General features: G+C 44.2%; 1 protein-coding gene and 1 non-coding gene across 2 annotated transcripts in view; one reads left to right on the forward strand and one right to left on the reverse strand.

Annotated features, from left to right (window-relative positions):
• Positions 1-1,162: 1,162 nt before the first annotated feature.
• Positions 1,163-1,379, reverse strand: LOC144689018 (small nucleolar RNA U3). The gene has a single exon (XR_013578545.1). It is a non-coding gene; the product is annotated as a small nucleolar RNA U3 (small nucleolar RNA).
• Positions 1,380-1,894: 515 nt separating this feature from the next.
• creb3l3l (cAMP responsive element binding protein 3-like 3 like) overlaps positions 1,895-20,228 on the forward strand; it is a 29,328-nt gene continuing 10,994 nt past the window's right edge. Inside the window, exons 1-7 of the mRNA XM_078550999.1 lie at positions 1,895-2,190; positions 6,493-6,624; positions 8,065-8,377; positions 11,382-11,497; positions 13,237-13,329; positions 17,523-17,629; positions 18,079-18,147. Of these exons, the coding sequence (XP_078407125.1) occupies positions 6,493-6,624; positions 8,065-8,377; positions 11,382-11,497; positions 13,237-13,329; positions 17,523-17,629; positions 18,079-18,147 (830 nt within the window). The 5' untranslated portion in view covers positions 1,895-2,190. The remainder of the gene's footprint in view (positions 2,191-6,492; positions 6,625-8,064; positions 8,378-11,381; positions 11,498-13,236; positions 13,330-17,522; positions 17,630-18,078; positions 18,148-20,228) is intronic.

Raw genomic sequence — 20,228 nt, forward strand, 5'->3', positions numbered from 1 at the left:
AGCTGAGAGAGGGGTCAGAATTGTAAAGGCATTACTATAAAAGAATGAGGATTTTCAACAAGTTACCGATCCTCACGCCTGCAGAATAGATTGGCTGCATGCGAGTTACTCATGGGAGGAGGTTGCAGACACGTATCCTTCACGTACATTGCTGCCATAGGTCTAAAACACAGACTTAGAGAAAGTATGAGAGAGAGAGCAAACTTACCGAAATAAACAGGTGAAATGCAATGATAGTCAACACAGAGCAAGAACATTATCGGATCTTCAGCAGGGAGAAGAGGTTTGAATCAGAGACCAATCGAAATTTGGAGAAATGGTGGAAAAATCATTACACCCGAGATTTTATATTGTCCAGAGGGAGCAGGGCACAGTAAGAAAAAACAGAAGAGCTTTGATTGCAGTTCAGCAACATTGTGAAATTCAGAGACCAAAGGGGTTGCAATCATCACAATTGAAAGAAGACACCAAAGCAGGTGATCCCAAATCATCCACTAGTTTAAATTGTGTTCAACGCTTCCAGAGGACCAACAGCTGAAGGAGAGTTTCTGCAAATGAGAGGTACAGTAGACTAGTGAAGATATCACAACACTTATCAGCGCAAGAGGTGAGAATCTCAAAAAAACAGAGGAAGGAGAAGAGAGAACAAGAGATTGTGGAAAGAGAAAGAAGAATGACATTTACATAAGAGAACAAAAAGAGGCTACATTTCCTACGAGACTTCAAAACACTGAAATGTTCAGAATGACTATAAGACTGAAGAATTGGGTTTCCAGGAACATCAGAGAATGTTGAAGTCTGAAGAACTGGGGAGATGCAGTATCATGGAGTATGTTAGACTAAATTAAGGGTTAACTGTAATAGTCTGTGATGATATACAAGGAAGTGACATATTCTCGTGTGATCTGAAAGTCTAGGAGAAAACAGCATGGAAAGAAGCTAGTGTAAGGGAATGTTCTCATAACTGTAAATATGTTACAATAAAGTTTATGTTTGCAGCTAGCAGTCTTTGAGAGTTATCCAAACCAACACAATATTAGAGCTACAACCTCTCTTCCATTACCTGATGGGGCTGCTCCTCAACTTACGGCTCACTCAGTCCCTCATTCCTGACCTTAGGCCACCCAGTGGAGGAGGTGGTGAGCAAGTCTGTTCTTTTTTCTCCACTCAGAATGCATTTCCTTCCTCCACTCTCCTCACAATGAGGAAAGAGAACAATCATCAATAATTAAAAGCTTTTGCAAAAAGCAATACTTCTAACCCACTTCACGCTCAGAAGGAAATGTTATATCTGCTCCTCATGGTTAGTGAGAACGACCTTTTCAGAGCACATTTCTCAAGTAAAAAACTACAGAAATGATCCCTAAAAGTATAGTCTTACTGGTCTCCTCCTGGGCCTGGCCAATTGACAGCCACCTATAGATTCAGTTGGAGGTAGTCTATGTGAATGGTTGATCTGGCTGCCTGCCTTTCTTTGACTGTCTTGTCAGTGCCTGTGTGGCCCTGGAGAGGGAGCACGCAGTGTCTGCCAGTAGGCTTTCTTGGCTGATGGGCAATGCAGGGAGTGGAGTGGATACTAGTAACATTATTATTTAAGTTTATAGGTTCCTCATTTATGGTTTAGTTATTTATTAGTTCTGCCCCTTTTTCTGTTTGCTGACACTAGGGCAACTCAGTGTCTCCTTACTGGTTTATTTTGAGAAAGCGAACCTCAAACTGACCCACCCAAATCCTCATGATGCAACTTTTGGCTGAACAAACTCATTCAATGTCCAGTTGCATCACTTGGAATTTCCCGCAGCCTCGTATTGTTCCGATGGAAGGAGAACAGGGTGATTGGCATCTTCCGGGGCTTATCCGCAAATGCAAACTCGCACTAAATAAAACCAACCAGGGCGGAGGAGAGGCGGGATTTCCAGCGATGGTGCAAAGCTGCAGGAAGCGAGTGGGCTGATGTGGCACTGGGAGGACAGGCGGCTGTTGCGAGCTGTAGTTTTCTGGCACCGTGTGATTTCTAGAAGTGAGCAGAGAGAGGGCGGGAGGGACTACAATACCCAGGGAGGCACTGCAGCTCCCGCAGTTCCGGGTACCTGATGTCATTTTTGCCCAGTTGGAATTTGCGGTCGGAGAGAAACATCAACAGCCGGAGAGCAGAACAGAACAGAGCGGATCGGACAGCAAGGACCCAGGGTAAAACAACGCAATCGGTACTCCGCATAAAACAGAACAGCCTGTCCCCGGGGTAAAACAGGGGAGCCTGTACCCAGGGTAAAACAGTGCAGCCTGTACCCAGGGTAAAACAGTGCAGCCTGTACCCAGGGTAAAACAGTGCAGCCTGTCCCCAGGGTAAAACAGGGGAGCCTGTACCCAGGGTAAAACAGTGCAGCCTGTACCCGGGGTAAAACAGTGCAGCCTGTCCCCGGGGTAAAACAGTGCAGCCTGTCCCCGGGGTAAAACAGTGCAGCCTGTACCCAGGGTAAAACAGTGCAGCCTGTCCCCAGGGTAAAACAGTGCAGCCTGTCCCCGGGGTAAAACAGTGCAGCCTGTCCCCGGGGTAAAACAGTGCAGCCTGTCCCCGGGGTAAAACAGTGCAGCCTGTCCCCGGGGTAAAACAGTGCAGCCTGTACCCGGGGTAAAACAGTGCAGCCTGTCCCCAGGGTAAAACAGTGCAGCCTGTCCCCAGGGTAAAACAGTGCAGCCTGTACCCAGGGTAAAACAGTGCAGCCTGTACCCGGGGTAAAACGGTGCAGCCTGTCCCCGGGGTCAAACGGTGCAGCCTGTCCCCGGGGTCAAACGGTGCAGCCTGTCCCCGGGGTCAAACGGTGCAGCCTGTCCCCGGGGTCAAACGGTGCAGCCTGTCCCCGGGGTCAAACGGTGCAGCCTGTCCCCGGGGTCAAACGGTGCAGCCTGTCCCCGGGGTCAAACGGTGCAGCCTGTCCCCGGGGTCAAACGGTGCAGCCTGTCCCCGGGGTCAAACGGTGCAGCCTGTCCCCGGGGTCAAACGGTGCAGCCTGTCCCCGGGGTCAAACGGTGCAGCCTGTCCCCGGGGTAAAACAGAGCAGCCTGTACCCGGGGTAAAAAAGAGCAGCGTGTACCCGGGGTAAAAAAGAGCAGCGTGTACCCGGGGTAAAACAGCGCAGCGTGTACCCGGGGTAAAACAGCGCAGCGTGTACCCGGGGTAAAACAGCGCAGCGTGTACCCGGGGTAAAACAGCGCAGCGTGTACCCGGGGTAAAACAGCGCAGCGTGTACCCGGGGTAAAACAGCGCAGCGTGTACCCGGGGTAAAACAGCGCAGCGTGTACCCGGGGTAAAACAGCGCAGCGTGTACCCGGGGTAAAACAGCGCAGCGTGTACCCGGGGTAAAACAGCGCAGCGTGTACCCGGGGTAAAACAGCGCAGCGTGTACCCGGGGTAAAACAGCGCAGCGTGTACCCGGGGTAAAACAGCGCAGCGTGTACCCGGGGTAAAACAGCGCAGCGTGTACCCGGGGTAAAACAGCGCAGCGTGTACCCGGGGTAAAACAGCGCAGCGTGTACCCGGGGTAAAACAGCGCAGCGTGTACCCGGGGTAAAACAGCGCAGCGTGTACCCGGGGTAAAACAGCGCAGCGTGTACCCGGGGTAAAACAGCGCAGCGTGTACCCGGGGTAAAACAGCGCAGCGTGTACCCGGGGTAAAACAGCGCAGCGTGTACCCGGGGTAAAACAGAGCAGCGTGTACCCGGGGTAAAACAGAGCAGCGTGTACCCGGGGTAAAACAGCGGCGTGTACCCGGGGTAAAGCAGCGGCGTGTACCCGGGGTAAAGCAGCGGCGTGTACCCGGGGTAAAGCAGCGGCGTGTACCCGGGGTAAAGCAGCGGCGTGTACCCGGGGTAAAGCAGCGGCGTGTACCCGGGGTAAAGCAGCGGCGTGTACCCGGCGTAAAGCAGCGGCGTGTACCCGGGGTAAAACAGCGGCGTGTACCCGGGGTAAAACAGCGGCGTGTACCCGGGGTAAAACAGCGGCGTGTACCCGGGGTAGAACAGCGGCGGGCAGCCGGGGTAGAACAGCGGCGGGCAGCCGGGGTAGAACAGCGCAGCCGGTACCCGGGGTAGAACAGCGGCGTGTACCCGGGGTAAAACAGCGGCGTGTACCCGGGGTAAAACAGCGGCGTGTACCCGGGGTAAAACAGCGGCGTGTACCCGGGGTAAAACAGCGGCGTGTACCCGGGGTAAAGAAGCGGCGTGTACCCGGGGTAAAGCAGCGGCGTGTACCCGGGGTAAAGCAGCGGCGTGTACCCGGGGTAAAACAGCGGCGTGTACCCGGGGTAAAACAGCGGCGTGTACCCGGGGTAAAGCAGCGGCGTGTACCCGGGGTAAAACAGCGGCGTGTACCCGGGGTAAAACAGCAGCGTGTACCCGGGGTAAAACAGCAGCGGGCAGCCGGGGTAGAACAGCGCAGCCGGTACCCGGGGTAGAACAGCGCAGCCGGTACCCGGGGTAAAACAGCGGCGTGTACCCGGGGTAAAACAGCGGCGTGTACCCGGGGTAAAACAGCGGCGTGTACCCGGGGTAAAACAGCGGCGTGTACCCGGGGTAAAACAGCGGCGGTTTCAAGTTTAAAACTTGATCTTCCTACAGGAGATTGTGCAATGCTGATTCCAGGAAGTACTCCGGCTCTAAATCTGCAAGGAATGAAAAGTTTCTCTCTGGCTTCCAAAGGGAGTTTCAATCTCTTCCTGTGCTATTTGAAATCAGGGTTCTTGTTTCCTTCCATGTGTACTTTGCTAAAAGGGATGAAATAGAGACGCAAGGTTGAAATTCTTACATATTTGTAGGTGAACAATACCCTGTTTGATCGACCTACAACATCTAGGTTATACATTACTTCACGTCCTGGTTAAAGCAATGAAAAGGAACTCCAGTGATATCTGTGTAGTTCTGCAATCTTTGAATATATAATTATTTTTCACTAGCAATTAAGATTTGGCTCCACATTTGTGTAACAGCGCTCCCTGGACCTTATCTATGCTATACCATTGTCGAAATAGTAGTAAGGTAATTGAATTGAGCACAATACAAATTTACAATGTTTACCCAACCCTTGGGTTTTCATTTAATATGCCCTGTTTCCTGTTTGTGCAATAGAGTGCTGTATGCTTTGAAGGATGTAATCCTGTCTTGTGACTGCAGGTAATTTCTGCAACCCCATGCTGGCTTTCAAAAATACTGTACTGCTCTGTTTCATTACTTTGGAATCTTTAAAGAAAGGAGAGAGTATTTGCAGATTATTGCTGCATGGGGGACCTGTGTGTGATGATTTAAAGTGTATCATTTTATTAAAAAGGAGAAGTTTCAAAATGTTTTTCCAGTGCAGATGTTGGGTCTAACTTTACAAGCTTTCTTTGTTCACCTCTTATGTTTTCATGGTGCTGTACTTATTTTAAAAAATAGTTGGTTTTTCTTTGTTCAAAGTAAATTCCTACCGACTCGAGGACAATAAAGTCATTATGGCACAGAAGGAGGTCATTCAGCCCATTCAGTCCATGCCAGCAGTAAGTTAGCAATGTTAGAAAACGTCAACATGCCTTCTAGCAGTGGGGGGCTTCCGAGCTAACTAAGACAAATCCTTTGCACAGTGGACTTCCACATGCAAGAGGAGTCATTGGGTAACAATCATAGGATGGGGCCTCTGTATGGCTCTACACTAATAGAAGAAAGTTTGATCATCTGGCTGCCTCATTTACTTCAGGGAATCAACAGTCCAGTTCAAACCTAAGGGGCTGCTTCTTAATCCCTATTCCTCTTCCACTCCCTCGTACCCTCCTTAGCTGAGGAAGAGCAAGATTACTGCTGATACATCCATCCACAGGAATGGCATTCACTACCTCCAATAGATCTATACTGATCTATTTGGCACTCAAACACCAGCAAAAGAATTGCAGCGACTTGAGGGTGGCAGCAGCTGGAGCTTGAAGGAAGGTTGTGACTCCCACAAAGAGGGCTCAAGTTTTAAGGCAGTTCATCCTCTGGTGCGTGAAAGTGCAGCTCTTCAGCGCCAAGGAGGTAGTCTTGCATTTGTCAAACTGCTTATTTATAAGAATCACCTAATAGTTTAAATTGCTCACTTCAGAAAGGGGAGCAGCATTTGCCTCTTATGGTTTGCATGTATTCAGGTGCAAGAAAACAAAGTTTTTTGTTTATCTGCCCCTTTTTAATTGCAGCAATTTAATTATAAGTAGAGCTTTGCATAAACAAGTGCAGAAATTTCCTGTGAAAGTAAAACGGCGATGTGGCAAGTACTATCTAAGGTGACAGATGTGCATTAGTCTGTGCAAATTTCTACATAATTATATACTTGTCCTGTATATTTCTCATTAGCCTTGTATTTTTAACTTTGTGTGATACACATATGGTCATGGGTCTTAAGATTCTACCGTAGTAGAATCGCTTCCCTGACCTGCATTTAAGGACAGTTTAAATTTCTTGTTAAAGTATACTCTTCTCCCCCTGTAGATGTCTCTTAGTGATGAGCTTGATAATGAGCTGCTACAGTTGCTGTTTCAGCAGCAGTCTGGATCACTTCCGGATGAGGAGTTTGGTGAAGGCACCAATTTCATGAAGGAGTGGGGACTGTGTGAACATGATGTAAGTGTTTAACCCTTATCTCATTTTTTTTCCTTCCTCTTTTCATTTGAAGGCATTGTGGTGTAGTTCCACATGTGTGCTGGCTGTCCTCTAGTTCATCAAGCCAATTCTTTGTGTGTGTCATTCTTGAGTGGGGCTAAAGGACCCCCTCCTACCGCATTGGCCTAGGGCTGCTGAGATTGTAGTACTGCAACTATGCTCTAACAAAGCAGCTAATGGGGTAAACAGTGATGTAGAGGTAATGTCACTGGGCTAGTAGTCCAGAGGCCTAGGCTGAAGATCTGGGGACATGGGTTCTAATCCCACCATGGCAGCTGGTGAAATTTAAATTAGTTAATAAAAAAATCTGAAATTAACCAGACTCAGTAATGGTGACCATGAAACTATCATTGATTGTTGTTTAAAAAAAAAACCTACCTGGCTCACTAATGTCAAGATGAGGCAGAGGTCAGACGCTTCTGTTTATACATCTTTTTCTAAGATCAACAATTTAGAAGCACCTCAGATGCTGGCCATGAGAAGATCTTGCACATTGGTTTGTTGTGGTACTGTGCCTTCATGTATGGTAGTTGTAAAATAAAATGTCCTTTAGGGAAGGAAATCTGCCATCCTTACCTGGTCTGGCATACATGTAACTCCAGATCCACAGCAATGTGGCTGACTCTTAACTGCCCTCTGAAATGGCTTTGCAAGCCACTTGGTTCTAAGGCCAATTAGGGATGGGCAACAAATGCTGACCTTGCCAGTGATGCTCACATCCCATAAAATAATAAATAAAAACAAATATATAAATCTAACCCGGGACCTTCTAAACAGAGCAACTGTTTACCAAATGGCGCATTTATCTACAGGTAATAAGTATTCAGGATAGTAATCACAATTAATTAATTGCACACACTAAAGCAAAGTTCAGGCAATTTTCTTTTTTTAAGAAACAAGTTGCGGGCAATTGCTGAGGCTGCTTGCCACGCTTCATTGCAGAAGGCATAGGGCCTGCTGCAGCCATTCGGCATCTCCTATTTCCATGCTGGCTCCTTGAAAAGAAATGGGAATGCTGCTGGGAGCCCATTAACAATGTTTACATTACCATTTACTTGGAAAGTCAGCCGTAGTCAGGGTTGGACCATTGGGACGGATAGTACTCCCAACCTGCCAAAGTTGTGGTCAGATTTTGCAAAGCCAGAATATTCAAAAGTTTAATGCCTAAATTGTAGGAATGTTTTGTCAAATGTCTGTTTGCCAGCAGTGGATCTAGAAGTTGCACCATCTGGTTTGGAAAGAAACAGCAGTAATGATCCAGTTATGGATAATGTGGGGAAACGATGTTTCCTTTTTCTCCTCACCTTCTCCCCAATGGTCTGTTAGTATTTTTCCACGCTCTATCACATAGTATTGTTGGTACAAACTTCCGTTCCCTGAGTTTGCCTATTGTATTTGCAGATGTTGAATGAACACGACACTGAGGATTTCATCAACTCCATCATTGGTTCTTTTGAAGATGAGGCCCCTAACGCAATGTCCTGGTCTCCATTGGGTAGTGACAGTGGAATATCAGAAGACAACAACAACTGCAACCATGAAGATAGTCCATCAGGCAGCGATGTTGCACTGTCTGATAGCCCATCATTTTTTGAAGTCATACATTCCGACCATAACTATTCACTTCATCAGGACTCACAGAATGAAGCCAATTGTTTGTACAGTGTAAGAACTGAGAACCCTTCAACAGAAGCAGACATCTCGATTGATTTAGGTTAGTGCCTACAGTTGTTCCTATATTGTAAATATTTAACCGTACATTGCTGTGGGCTTGTCTTTTTATTTTCAGATCATCCAGGGACACACAAGAATGTGGTAAGCGGTTGGACTAATGCTGCTTAGAATCAAATGTTTTAAAATGTCTGACAACAGTTGGTATTAACTCATCCTCTTTTGTTTCTTCTTTTCTTGTGTCTCCTTTCTAATCCACCACCCCATACCTCGGAGGTTGCTGTGATATTGGGAACTCAACACTATATGCAACCTGACCAGATGCCACAACATACTGCACTGTCCCAGTATGCTATAGTTTCTCAGTAGCTTTTATTTATGGTAATGACTATATATTAACCCTCAAAAAGGACTAACTGTCGAACTTATATGCTAACTTTAAGGGGTGCCTGTTGTTCAGTAATCAGGAGTGTAAAGGTATGCATTGTTACGTATAGAATCATATAGAATCAACAGCATAGAAACAGCTCATTCAGCCCAACAGTTCTGTGTCAGTGTTTATGCTCCACAACAGCCTCCTTCCACCTTACTTCTTTTTACCCTATCACCATATATGCTTCTATTCCTTTCTCCCTCATGTAATTTTCTAGCTCCTCCTTAAACACATCTGATATTCGCTGCCACTACTCGATGCGAAAGCAAGGTCCATGTCCTCACCATTCTTAGTAAAGATGTTGCTCCTGAATTCCTTATTGGGTTTATTAGTGACTATCTTATATTTATAGTCCCTACTCATGATCCCCCTATGTTTATATCAGGTCACCCCTTCGTCGAGAAAAGAGTCCTAGCTTGTTCAATTGTTCCAAATTGTTCTATACTGTCTGTTCTGGTATGATCTTTACAATTCTTTTTATGCACTTTCACCAGTGCTTTTATATAATTTTGGTAATATGGAGACCACAACTTTGCACTGTATTCTAAATGTTGTTCTATAAATGTAAATATTAGCTTATCATAACTTCTCTGCTTTTTGAATTTTATTCCTCTGGAAGTGAATCTCGTTTTCATTTTTTACTAGCTGTGTCAACCTGTGTTGCTACTTTTAATGATTTGTGAATCTGTAAACTTTGATCCTTGTGCGCCTTAACCCTTTTAGACTGTTATTTTCCAAGGACTAGGTAGCTTTTTTATTCCTCCTGCTAATATACCACCACATTTATATGACCAGGACTGTCATTCTGTAAGGCACTATAGAATCTGAAATTACCTAATGGATTCAGAATAGAATAGTAAAGATTCTCTTATAGCTATGGTGAGTAATCCAACAGGTTTTCTGCCATTTTAAAGATGTGCTTCCTGCTTAATTGTTCACTCAATTTCAAATTGGATCAGCAACAAACTGCTTTTCCAACTTCAAAAATACCCAAATTCTTATCTCCGTAAAGACAATATTATCTTTTTAAATGCATAAACATTTTTTTATTAATGAGTCGTGCTTGAAGCCCATAAGCAACAACAATGGAACTACACAGGCATTATCTAAAGTTTGAAAGAAGCAGTGAGAAAGAGTAGGTTAAAATATTTCCTCTTCAGTACATAGAAATTTTGACAATTAACTTTAAGTTTCATTCTTTTTAAACAAAATGAATGATCACTTGCTATAAAGGTACTCTGCAAAGATTTTATGGTTTTGTCACCACCTCCAACTTTATTTTATACATTTCACTTCTACAGCTTTTTTAAATCATATTTTTAAAATTAAGGTGTAAAATGGAAAAGGTGTATTTTGAAATCTTTAGCCCAAGTCCCATAAGACACCTAAAGGGATAAAATTAAAAATGTATGGTTGTTGATTTGGTGTTTTCAGCATTCACTCTGCAATATTGGCTACCATGTACCTTCCTGCTATCATAAGATCAGAAGTGGGGATGTTCGCTGATGATTGCACAATGGTCAGCACCATTCACCACTCCTCAGATACTGAAGCAGTCCATGTCCAAATACAGCAAGACCTGGCCAACATTCAAGCTTGGGCTGATAAGTGGCAAGTAATGATTCGTGCCACACAAGTACTAGGCAATGACCATCTCCAGCAAGAGAGAATCTAACCATTTCCCTTGACATTTAACAGCAATACCTTCACAGAATCCCCCAATATCAACATCCTGGCAGTTACCATTGATCAGAAACTGAACTGGACCAACCATATAAATATTGTAACAACCAAAGTAAGTCAGAGGCTGGGAATTCTGCAGCAGGTAACACATCTCCTGATTCTGCAAAGTCTGTCCACCATCGACAAGACACAAGTCAGGACTGTGATGAAATACTCTCCACTTGCCTGGATGAGCGCAGCTCCAACAACACTCAAGAAGCTCAACATCCTCCTGGACAAAGCATCTACAAGATGCACTGCAGCAACTCACCAAGGCTCCTTTGTCAGTGCCTTCCAAACCCACAACCATTACCATCTAGAAGGACAAGGGCAGCAGATGCATGAGACCACTACCACCTGCAAGTTCCCCTCCAATCCACACACCAGACTGACTTGGAATTAATTGCTCCTTCACTGTCACTGGGTCAAAATCCTTCCTTCCTGGAAGTTAGGAACTTCCTTCCTAACAGCACTGTCGGAATAACCACACCAGATGAACTGCAGCACTTCAAGAAAGCTGCTCACTGCCCCCTTCTTGAGGGAAATTAGGGATGGGCAACAAAAGCTAGCGACACCCATGTTTCATGAAAGAATGAAAAAACAAGGGTAATCTGTTAAGTGTTAGCAATTTATGTTCAGCCTGGTGGAATAGTGTCTAGTCTCACTCCTTTCTCGTGGGAGAAGGGTTCAAGTAATGAGCAGCCTTTGGATTTCAACCTGCTAAAATCTTCCTGCCTGTACCCCAGCCACCCCTCGCCCATGCAAAATATTTTTTTCTCTAGAAGTTTTCAATTTTGTCATTGTCCTTCTATTTACCAGGTGATTCAATTAGTGTTTATTTAGTGTGTAACAATTATTTTAACATAGCAAATGTCAATCTTTTTCATCATAGAAGACTGGGAACCTGATTTTTTGACTGAAAACCCACAAGTTATTCCTGCGGAAGAAAGCACTGGCCTTGTGACCCTCACCATTGAAGATCTGCAGCAAACCCGTAAAACAAATCAAGTAAGGGAATGCCTATGTTCATTTTCATAAATACATACTTTGGTTTCAGATTTATTTAAAGAAAGCACTTTTTTTTGGCTGGGAGTACAGAAGTGTTGTGGATCTTTATGAAAACAAGGTACGTAATTTTCTATCCCCACTTCCAGACATTATGCAATATACAGCTCATCAATGAGGTGGCCAAGTCCCTCTGTGAAGAGGTGAAGGCTGTACCGTGTGACTATAGGGCATTGTTGAAAAGTGCTCTGTTTGCTTGTCCTGGTATTTCAATTTAATTTGGTCCACTCCTCGAAGAAATAGTGTTTCAAGTGAGTCTTCATCTCCACCAGTCCAGGTCGTGGCGAGATGCAAACTATCATTTTTTTTATTAGTGTAGCACAGTGTATTGCATCAATATGTGAATGGGATAATAGAGGCATACTTCGCCTGCTGTTGTGTACATACGGCATAAATGAAGTAGCACTATAGGCAGGTTGGAAACAAGTTGTCTTCTTTATAGGATGATGGCAGTGCACAGGCTGGAAGTCTTGGTAGCTCTTTTAAGAGTAATGTTGACTGAAGTCTGGGAAACAGGCCTCCTGGTCAACTCTACACAAATGGTGTAGTTTGAGAGTGTACATGGTGTAGAATAAAATTAAAAATGAATTCAGCCAAGAGTGACTGGTCGAGGCAATTGAGTAGAGTAGCAGACATTTTCTTTGTAATAAAATGATACTGTTTCTTACTGCAATTTGAAATTTTCTGAGCTGTGCAGAGTTGCTGGGGATCAGCTTGAAGGTCAGTCGGTTATATTGATGAATTTTTGGAACTCACCCAAACTAGCTACAATCGTACCTAACATCCAGTTGTGTTTGGTTATGTCTGAGTAACCCAGTCTGAAGAGATAATTATAATTAAATAAGACTCTGTTCCTTGGATTTTGGGAGCCTTTTGAATTTAAAAAAATACTGCTGAGGTCCTGCTGTTAAACTTGGCAGCATCTCGCATTCCTGGCATTTTTGAATTTCCTGGCTGCAAACACCAGCCCTAATGTCGCCCCAAAATCCCATGGGAAAAATTTTTCCCCCACTGAGGGGGGAAAGTGCGGGAGCGGGCGGGTGCGCCTCCAATTGGGAGCGCGCCGCCATTTTACGTCATACGCGCGAAAGAGCGCACAGATCTCCCTGAGTCTAAGTGCTGCCTCAGGGAGATCAGTTCCGATTTAAAACTTTCATTAAACATGTTTAAAAATTTTCCCTGCCATGTCCCCATGAGTTGGGACATGTCCACAAGTTTTACTGAAACCTTGCTTAAAGATTTAAATACCCTCATGAGACCTCATCTCGCCTGTGAATGAGGTTTCATGCTTTTTCCGAAGCCTGCCAGGGTTCCCGGCCTGCCCGCCAACCTTAAGGTTGGTCGGGCAGGTCCATTAACAACCTTAATTACTTTTTCAATGGCCTCAATAGGCCGTTGACAGGTCGGCGGGTGCGCAGCTGACTCGGCTGCGCCCCCGCCGACCTGAAAATGGAAATGACGCGGGGTGACGTCGGGAGTTCCACTCGACAGCATCTTGCGTCGGCAAGCAGGCCACGCCCCCGCTCACCAACCAGAAGATCCTGCACCATGTGTCCACACGCTGGAAATGCTGATGTGATGCACTTGTAAATTGTCAGAAATATGTTTTCATTCATCAGAAACATTTGGTTGAAGTGTGTGTCAGACATGATCTCATAACATTTTCCTGTTCTTTTTTCCAGCTTTGCTTTGATGAACTGGTCTTGACTGATGAAGAAAGAAGACTTTTAGCCAAAGATGGTGTGGAGTTACCTACAAACCTACCCCTCACAAAGGTCAGAGCAACTTCATTGTGGTTTACCTACTGAAGAGAGAGAATTCAAATATTTTTTTTAATTAGTCCCCCTCCTTAGGCAGTCTGCCTGGATCGAGGGTGATTTGCTTCCACTCTGGTTCGAAGGGTGCTGAGATGGCTGATAAATCCAATGCGCGACCTGGAGACTCTGCCACATGCAGGGCATGTGGTGCTTGAGGGGTTGGGTAGATGGGTTATTTGGAGAGATGTGCGCTTTCTCCAAAGCCTCGCTTCTGCACGTTCCCAATGAAGTGCCTTGATGTGTTTGCTGCCTTCCCAAATGAGCCTTCTCTATTTTAGTCAGTCAAAGCCAGGGTCTACTATGAGTCACCAGGGATGTTTGACCACTTCAAGAGGAGATCTTTGAAGACATCCCTAAAGTGCTTCCACTGTCCTCTTGGGAGTCCCCTGTCGTGACAGAGTTCCGAATGGAACAGTTGCTTCGGGACCTGGTGACAGGCATAGGAACAACATGACCCACCCAATGGAGCTGGTTTTGAGTGATTAGCATCTCGATGCTCTACAAGTTGGCTTGGGTGAGAACACTGCTGTTGGACTGCCTTTCTGGCTCACGGATATGGAGGATCTGCAAAGGCGCCACTGGTGATACTTCTCCAGTGCATTACTGCATTAGTAAACTGTGTTGTTCAGTATTTATTTTTATTCTTCCATGGTATATGGGTGTTGCTGGCAAGGCCAGCATTTTTTGCCCAACCCTAATTGTCACAACTGAGTAGTTTGCTAGGCATTTCAGAGGGTATTTAAGAGCCAACAACATTGATGTGCCAGACCAGGTAAGAATGACAGATTTCTTTCCCTTAAGGATATTAGTGAACAAAATGGTTTTTACAACAATCAATGATGGTTTCATGGTCACCATTACTGAGACTAGTTTTCAATTCCAGATTTATTAATTGAATTTAAATTCTACCAGCTGTCAAGGTGGGATTTGAACCCATGACCCCAGAGCATTAGCCTGGGTCTCTAAAATACTATGCAATGACCTTACTACTACACCATCATCTCCCTCTTGATACGTTTTCTGTTTAAAATATTACATACTTGAACTTTTGACCATTAATAGCCAAATGTCTGATGATAATGAGTTTCATGTTGACAGGAATGTAATGAATGGAGCGTTGATATAATTTCTAACCTTTTGTTGAGCTCTCACTAATTCATCCAGGACACAGCTTTACAATTCAATTCTAATTTTGTTAAATAACTGCCTGAGAAATTGTACTATTCAGTTATAGCATTTGTTACCTTTTAACTGAGGGTGAGTTATTCATCTAGATTGAGTTTTTGTCCTTGAAGTCCTGAGTGGGTGTGAAGTGTTCAGCAATAGCAAAGGAAATGAACTACCACAAAGCAGCAATTCAACTGACAATTTCAAAACTGTGATGAATAGATTTTTGTTAGTTAAGGATATGAAGAGATATGGGACCAAGATGGATAAATGGAGTGTAGATACCCATCAGCCATGAACTAATTGAATGGAGGGATATTCTTGAGGGCTGAGTGACCATCCCTGCTTTCCTATGTTCTAAAGCTTCCAGCTTGCTGAACTGAAAGTTGGATTAAATGATCTGAGATGCTAAATTTTACAATCAGTCTGCATCAAATTACCACCTCACTTCTTGATGAGGGGTAAAAGTTAAACCGAAACAAATCCTTTTTCATTCAGGTAAAGGTTTACAATGCTGGAACCATGCAGTGTGCTAGGGCATTAACATGCAGCAATGCAGAGATGGAGAATGAAAACATTAGTCAACATCCTACAATGGCAATTTTCCAATGTTACCCTGTTTTACCTAGCACCTACTCCAGATACTTTACCTGCAGGCATTGAGGAGGAGAGAAAATTGAATTCAGCCGTTTCGACATGCTTCTAACAGCTCATTCAAGAATGATGTTGATAGAGGCCTGGGAACAGGTCTCATATCTATCCCTTTAGGCTGACTGTGGGCCTTGAACATGGGTGGACACGTGCATGTGGTGAAGGGGACAGATTAACACTATCCACTCACCTGTGGTCCAACTGATTGGTCCAACAGATTCCAGCTACTTTGTGTTGAGTTGAAATGAAAAGGAAGTGCCTTTTAGTTTGGTGGATGAGACAGTGTCTTGAATTGTTTCATGGAAGGAATAATTCTGAAAATACGAACATAAGAATTTGGAGCAGGAATAGGCCACTTGGCCCTTCGAGCCTGCACCACCATTCAATAAGATCATGGCTGATCTGAATATAACCTCAGCTTCACATTCCTGCCTACCCCGATAACCTTTCACCCCCTTGCTTGCCAAGAATCTACCTGCCACTGCCTTAATAATATTCAAAGACTGCTTCTGCCACCTTTTGAGGAAGCGAATTCCAAAGACTCACAACCCTCTGGGAGAAAAACTTTTTCCTCATCTCTATCTTAAATGGATGATGCCTATTTCTAGATTTTCTCACAAGAGGAAACGTCCTTTCCACATCCACCCTGTCAACTCTCCCCAGGATTTTATGGGTAGAATCTTACCGATTGTGGGCGGGCTGGGCGGGAGTGGGCAGGGGCAGGCACAGAGCCAATCGCCGTTCACAATCGGCTGCATGCCACCATTTTATGTGGGCGGGCCAATTAAGGCCCGCCCAGCGTAACACACGGCCGGTAGCGCTCTGTGCAGGCCAGGGGAGGAGGGACAGCACGGCAATCTCCCTGAGGCACGGAGCTGCCTCAGGGCAATTATGTGGATAATAAAAGTTTTTGAATAATAAAGTAAAAAATTATTTAAACATGTCCTCTCATATGACAATGTCACATGAGCTGGGACATGTTTATGAAGTGTACAAAATTTATTTATTCATTTTGTACCTTCAGGAAAACTCATCCTGCCCATGGATGAGGTTTCTTGGAAAACACGAAGGCCGCTTGGGCTCTTGGCCTGCCCGGGCAGCGTTGTTAATAAGGTTAATTGCTTTCTTAATGGCCTTAAAAACCCACTGAACGCAATATCAAAATGACGCGCGATGGCATCGGGACGCATGCCCAATGTCATCTCGCGTCATTTTACGCGTCAGCACGTCCGGCCTGCCCACGCATACCATCGGCAATATTCTGCCCTGTATGTTTCAATCAAGTCACCTCTTACTCTTGTAAACTCCAGCAGGCACAAGCATAACCTGTCCAACCTTTTTGCATAAAACAACCTGCCCATTCCAAATATTAGTCCAGTAAACCTCTGAACAGCTTCCAATGCATTAACATCCTTCCTTAAATAAGGAGACCAGTACTGTACACAGTACTCCAGATGTGGCCTCACCAATGCCCTGTATAACTGAAGCATAACCTCCCTACTCTAGTATTTAATTCCCCTTGCAATAAACTATAAAATTATATTAGCTTTCCTAATTACTTGCTGTACCTGCATACTAACCTTTTGTAACCCAGACCCCTCTGCATTTCAGAGCTCTGCAATCTCTCAACATTCAGATAATGTTTCTTTTTCATTCTTCCTGCCAAAATGGACAATTTCACATTTTCCCACATTATACTGGATTTGCCAGATCTTTGCCCACTCACCTTACCTAATTTATCTATATCCTTTTGTAGCCTCTGTATATCCTCTTCATAACTTACTTTCCTACCCATCTTCGTGTCATCAGCAAATTTAGCAACTATATCTTTAGTTCCTTCATCCAAATCATTTATATAAATTGTAAAGAGTTGAGGCCCCAGCACTGATCCCTGTGGCATAGCACTCATTACATCCTGCCCACCAGAAAATTACCCATTTATGCCTACTCTCTGTTTTGTGTTAGCTAACCAATCTTCTATCTGTACCAATATGTTACCCCGTACACCATGAGCTTTTATTTTTCGCAATTACCTTTGATATGGCACCTCATCAAATGTCTTTTGAAAATAGAAATACAGTACATCTACCGGGTCCCCTTTATCCATAGCACATGTTACTTCTTTAAAGGACTCCAATAAATTGGTTAAACATGATTTCCCTTTCACAAAGCCATGTTGGCTCTGCCTGATTACCTTGAATTTATCTGAGTGCCCTGCTATAACTTCTTTAATGATAGCTTCTAACAATGAAATTGTCTAAAGTTATCTAAATTGGTGGATAAAACAAACACCATAGTCTATTTCACAAACTTTCATTCAATTCTTGTTGCAGTCAGAGGAACGAGCTTTGAAAAGAATCAGAAGAAAGATTAGAAACAAACAGTCAGCTCAGGAGAGTCGCAAAAAGAAGAAGAATTACATTGATGGGCTGGAGAGTAGGTACGACTGAACAAATATTGTGCCTACTAGAAACTGATTTTTTAAAATTAACACCTTGAGCAACAGTCTTTATGCTTAGATTAAATGATGTGTCTGTAAGTTGTTCAGAGAATTTTGAAATGTTTTTGTATCTTTGTGTGCCTATTGCCAATGAATATGTAAAGAATTAGACCAATGTATTAATTACACTCCAGCAACTTATGGTCATGCAGGTGTTAGCATTCTGTACAGTATAACTGCTGCACTGTTTCATTATTAAGGTTCACAAGTCATAATTTATTGTATGGTTTTAAAATTAGTGTTTGTTATTTGCAGGAAATATACATAAATTTCAACTTGTTACTGCTCCTTGAACAGATTTCCTAGTTTCTGATTGCAAACTTGTATCGTGACTATTCTTTCATTTGTGGGTATTCTAATATAATTCTTGTGGTTTCTTTGCATTCTAGAGTTGTAGCATGCACCGTCCAAAACCAGGAACTGCAGAGGAAGGTGCAGCACCTTGAAAACCAAAACATGTGTGTAGCACCGTGCAGATAAGATTAAGATATTGATATATTTGTAAATGCAATGTTTATTTGTGCTATACCTAACATTGAAATGCTTGAAACTGACACTAGGTGGTTGCCAGCAATTGGAAAAATGAATAATTCACAGCACTAATACTCTTTACCTTGGCCAGAGAAATTCAGCTTTCTTTAAAAATAAAATTAGAAGAAGATAGTAATTGGCATTGAGGGGATAACATGACAAAGCAGCAGAATGAAATCTGAGGGAATCTAAGGGCAGTTGAGCCCCTTCATAAACTGCCTGAAATTACTTCCATCGAGCATTTTTATCCTGGTTCCTGTTTCCATTTTGTTACCCCTTGTACATGATGCCTATATGAGAAATGTAGGTCCATAAAGGTAAAGAGTATGAGTGCTGTGAATTATTTATTTTTCCAATTGCTGGCAGCCACCTAGTGTCAGTTTCAAGCATTTCTTAAACTTCAAGGCAATTATAAGGGCATGAAGACAGAGTTGACTAAAGTGGGCTGGGAAAATAGGTTAAAACGTAAGTCAGTGGAGTTGCATTGGGAGATATTTAAGGAGATATTTCATAACACTCAATAAAGATATATTCTATTGAGGAAGAAAGACTCTACCAGAAGGATCAACATCTATAGCTAACAAAGGAAGTTAAGGGTGGTATAAAATTGAAAAAAAGGTGTGCACTGCAGTGAAGTTCAGTGATAGGGCAGAAATTTGGGAAAGATTTAGAAACCAGCAAAGAATTACTTTTTAAAAAAATAAGAAAAGGGAGAAATTAGAGTACGAGAGAAAGCTGCCAAGAAATATGAAAAAGACAGTAAAAGCTTCTACAAGTGCACAGGAAGGAAAAGAGTAGCTAAATTGAGCATTTCTTAGAGGATGAGACTAGGGAATTAATAATAGGAAACAAGGAAATGGCAGTGGCTTTGGACAAGTATTTTGTATCCGTCTTCACAGTAGAAGACACAAAAAGCATCCCAAGAATAGGTGAAAATCAAGAGGAAAAGGAAGGGAGGAACTTGGAACAGTCACTATCACCAGAGAAACAGTAACGGGAAAACTTACGGGACTTAAGGCTGACAAGTCTCCTGGGCCTTGTGGCCTGAATCCTAGGGTCTTAAAAGAAGTGGCTGCAGAGACAGTGGATGCATTGGTTGTAATCTTCTGGAAGTGCAAATGCAGCACCTCTGATAAAGAGAGGAGGGAGACAGAAAGCAGGAAACTATAGGCCAGTTAGCCTAACATCTATCATTGGGACAATGCTCGAAGCCATTATTAAATAGGTAGTAGACAGAGTCAATATGGTTTTGTGAAAAGGAAATCACATTTGACAAATTTATTAGAGTTCTTTGAGGACATAACAAGCGGGGTGGATAAAGGGGAATCAGTAGTTGTAGGGCAGCATTTTATGTTCCCCACCGTTGGGTTTCCTCAGATGGCTTTCCCACTGGGCTCCCACCCGCCTCAACCTCTCTGCAATTTTACTGTGGGACAGGCAAGGCCTAGGCTGGCTGGCCCACCCACCTGCCCACCCTTCCCCAGTTGAGGCCCTTAAGACCACTTAAGTGGCATTTCCTGCCCAGCCTCAATTTTCAGGCTGGCAGGAGGAGTTCAGGAGCAGTGGAGAGACCCTGGAAGTGACCTTGCTCAGGCCTCAGGCAAGAATGAGGTGGACACCTCCATCAACAGCCTCCTTTCAAAATCAGGTGCCCCCCTCCTCGAGGTCTGGCTCCTGCGGGTGTTCCCTCCCACCCTGGCCTCTCCACCAACACCCCCCACCTCCCTCAGCCCAACCCCTAGGCCTCACCTCACCTCACCTCCCAACCCTGAGCCCTCCACACTTACCTGGTCCTGGACTCCGACCTTGGGGACTGCTTACAGTCCCAGTCCTTCCACTGCAGCTTCTGGCTCTGCTGGGACTAGAGAGCTGCTGGGCAATCAGATTGGCTGGCAGCTCGCAGAGGTGAGTTGTCTTCCCGAGTGAGGGGTATAAAGCCTGCCTCCAGCCAATTGACGTTTATTGGAGCGTTAAATGGCTGTGGGGCAGCTAATGTTAGTGGGCATGC

The sequence above is a fragment of the Cetorhinus maximus genome, chromosome 1, assembly GCF_964194155.1.
Source record: "Cetorhinus maximus chromosome 1, sCetMax3.hap1.1, whole genome shotgun sequence".
Lineage (NCBI taxonomy): Eukaryota > Metazoa > Chordata > Chondrichthyes > Lamniformes > Cetorhinidae > Cetorhinus > Cetorhinus maximus.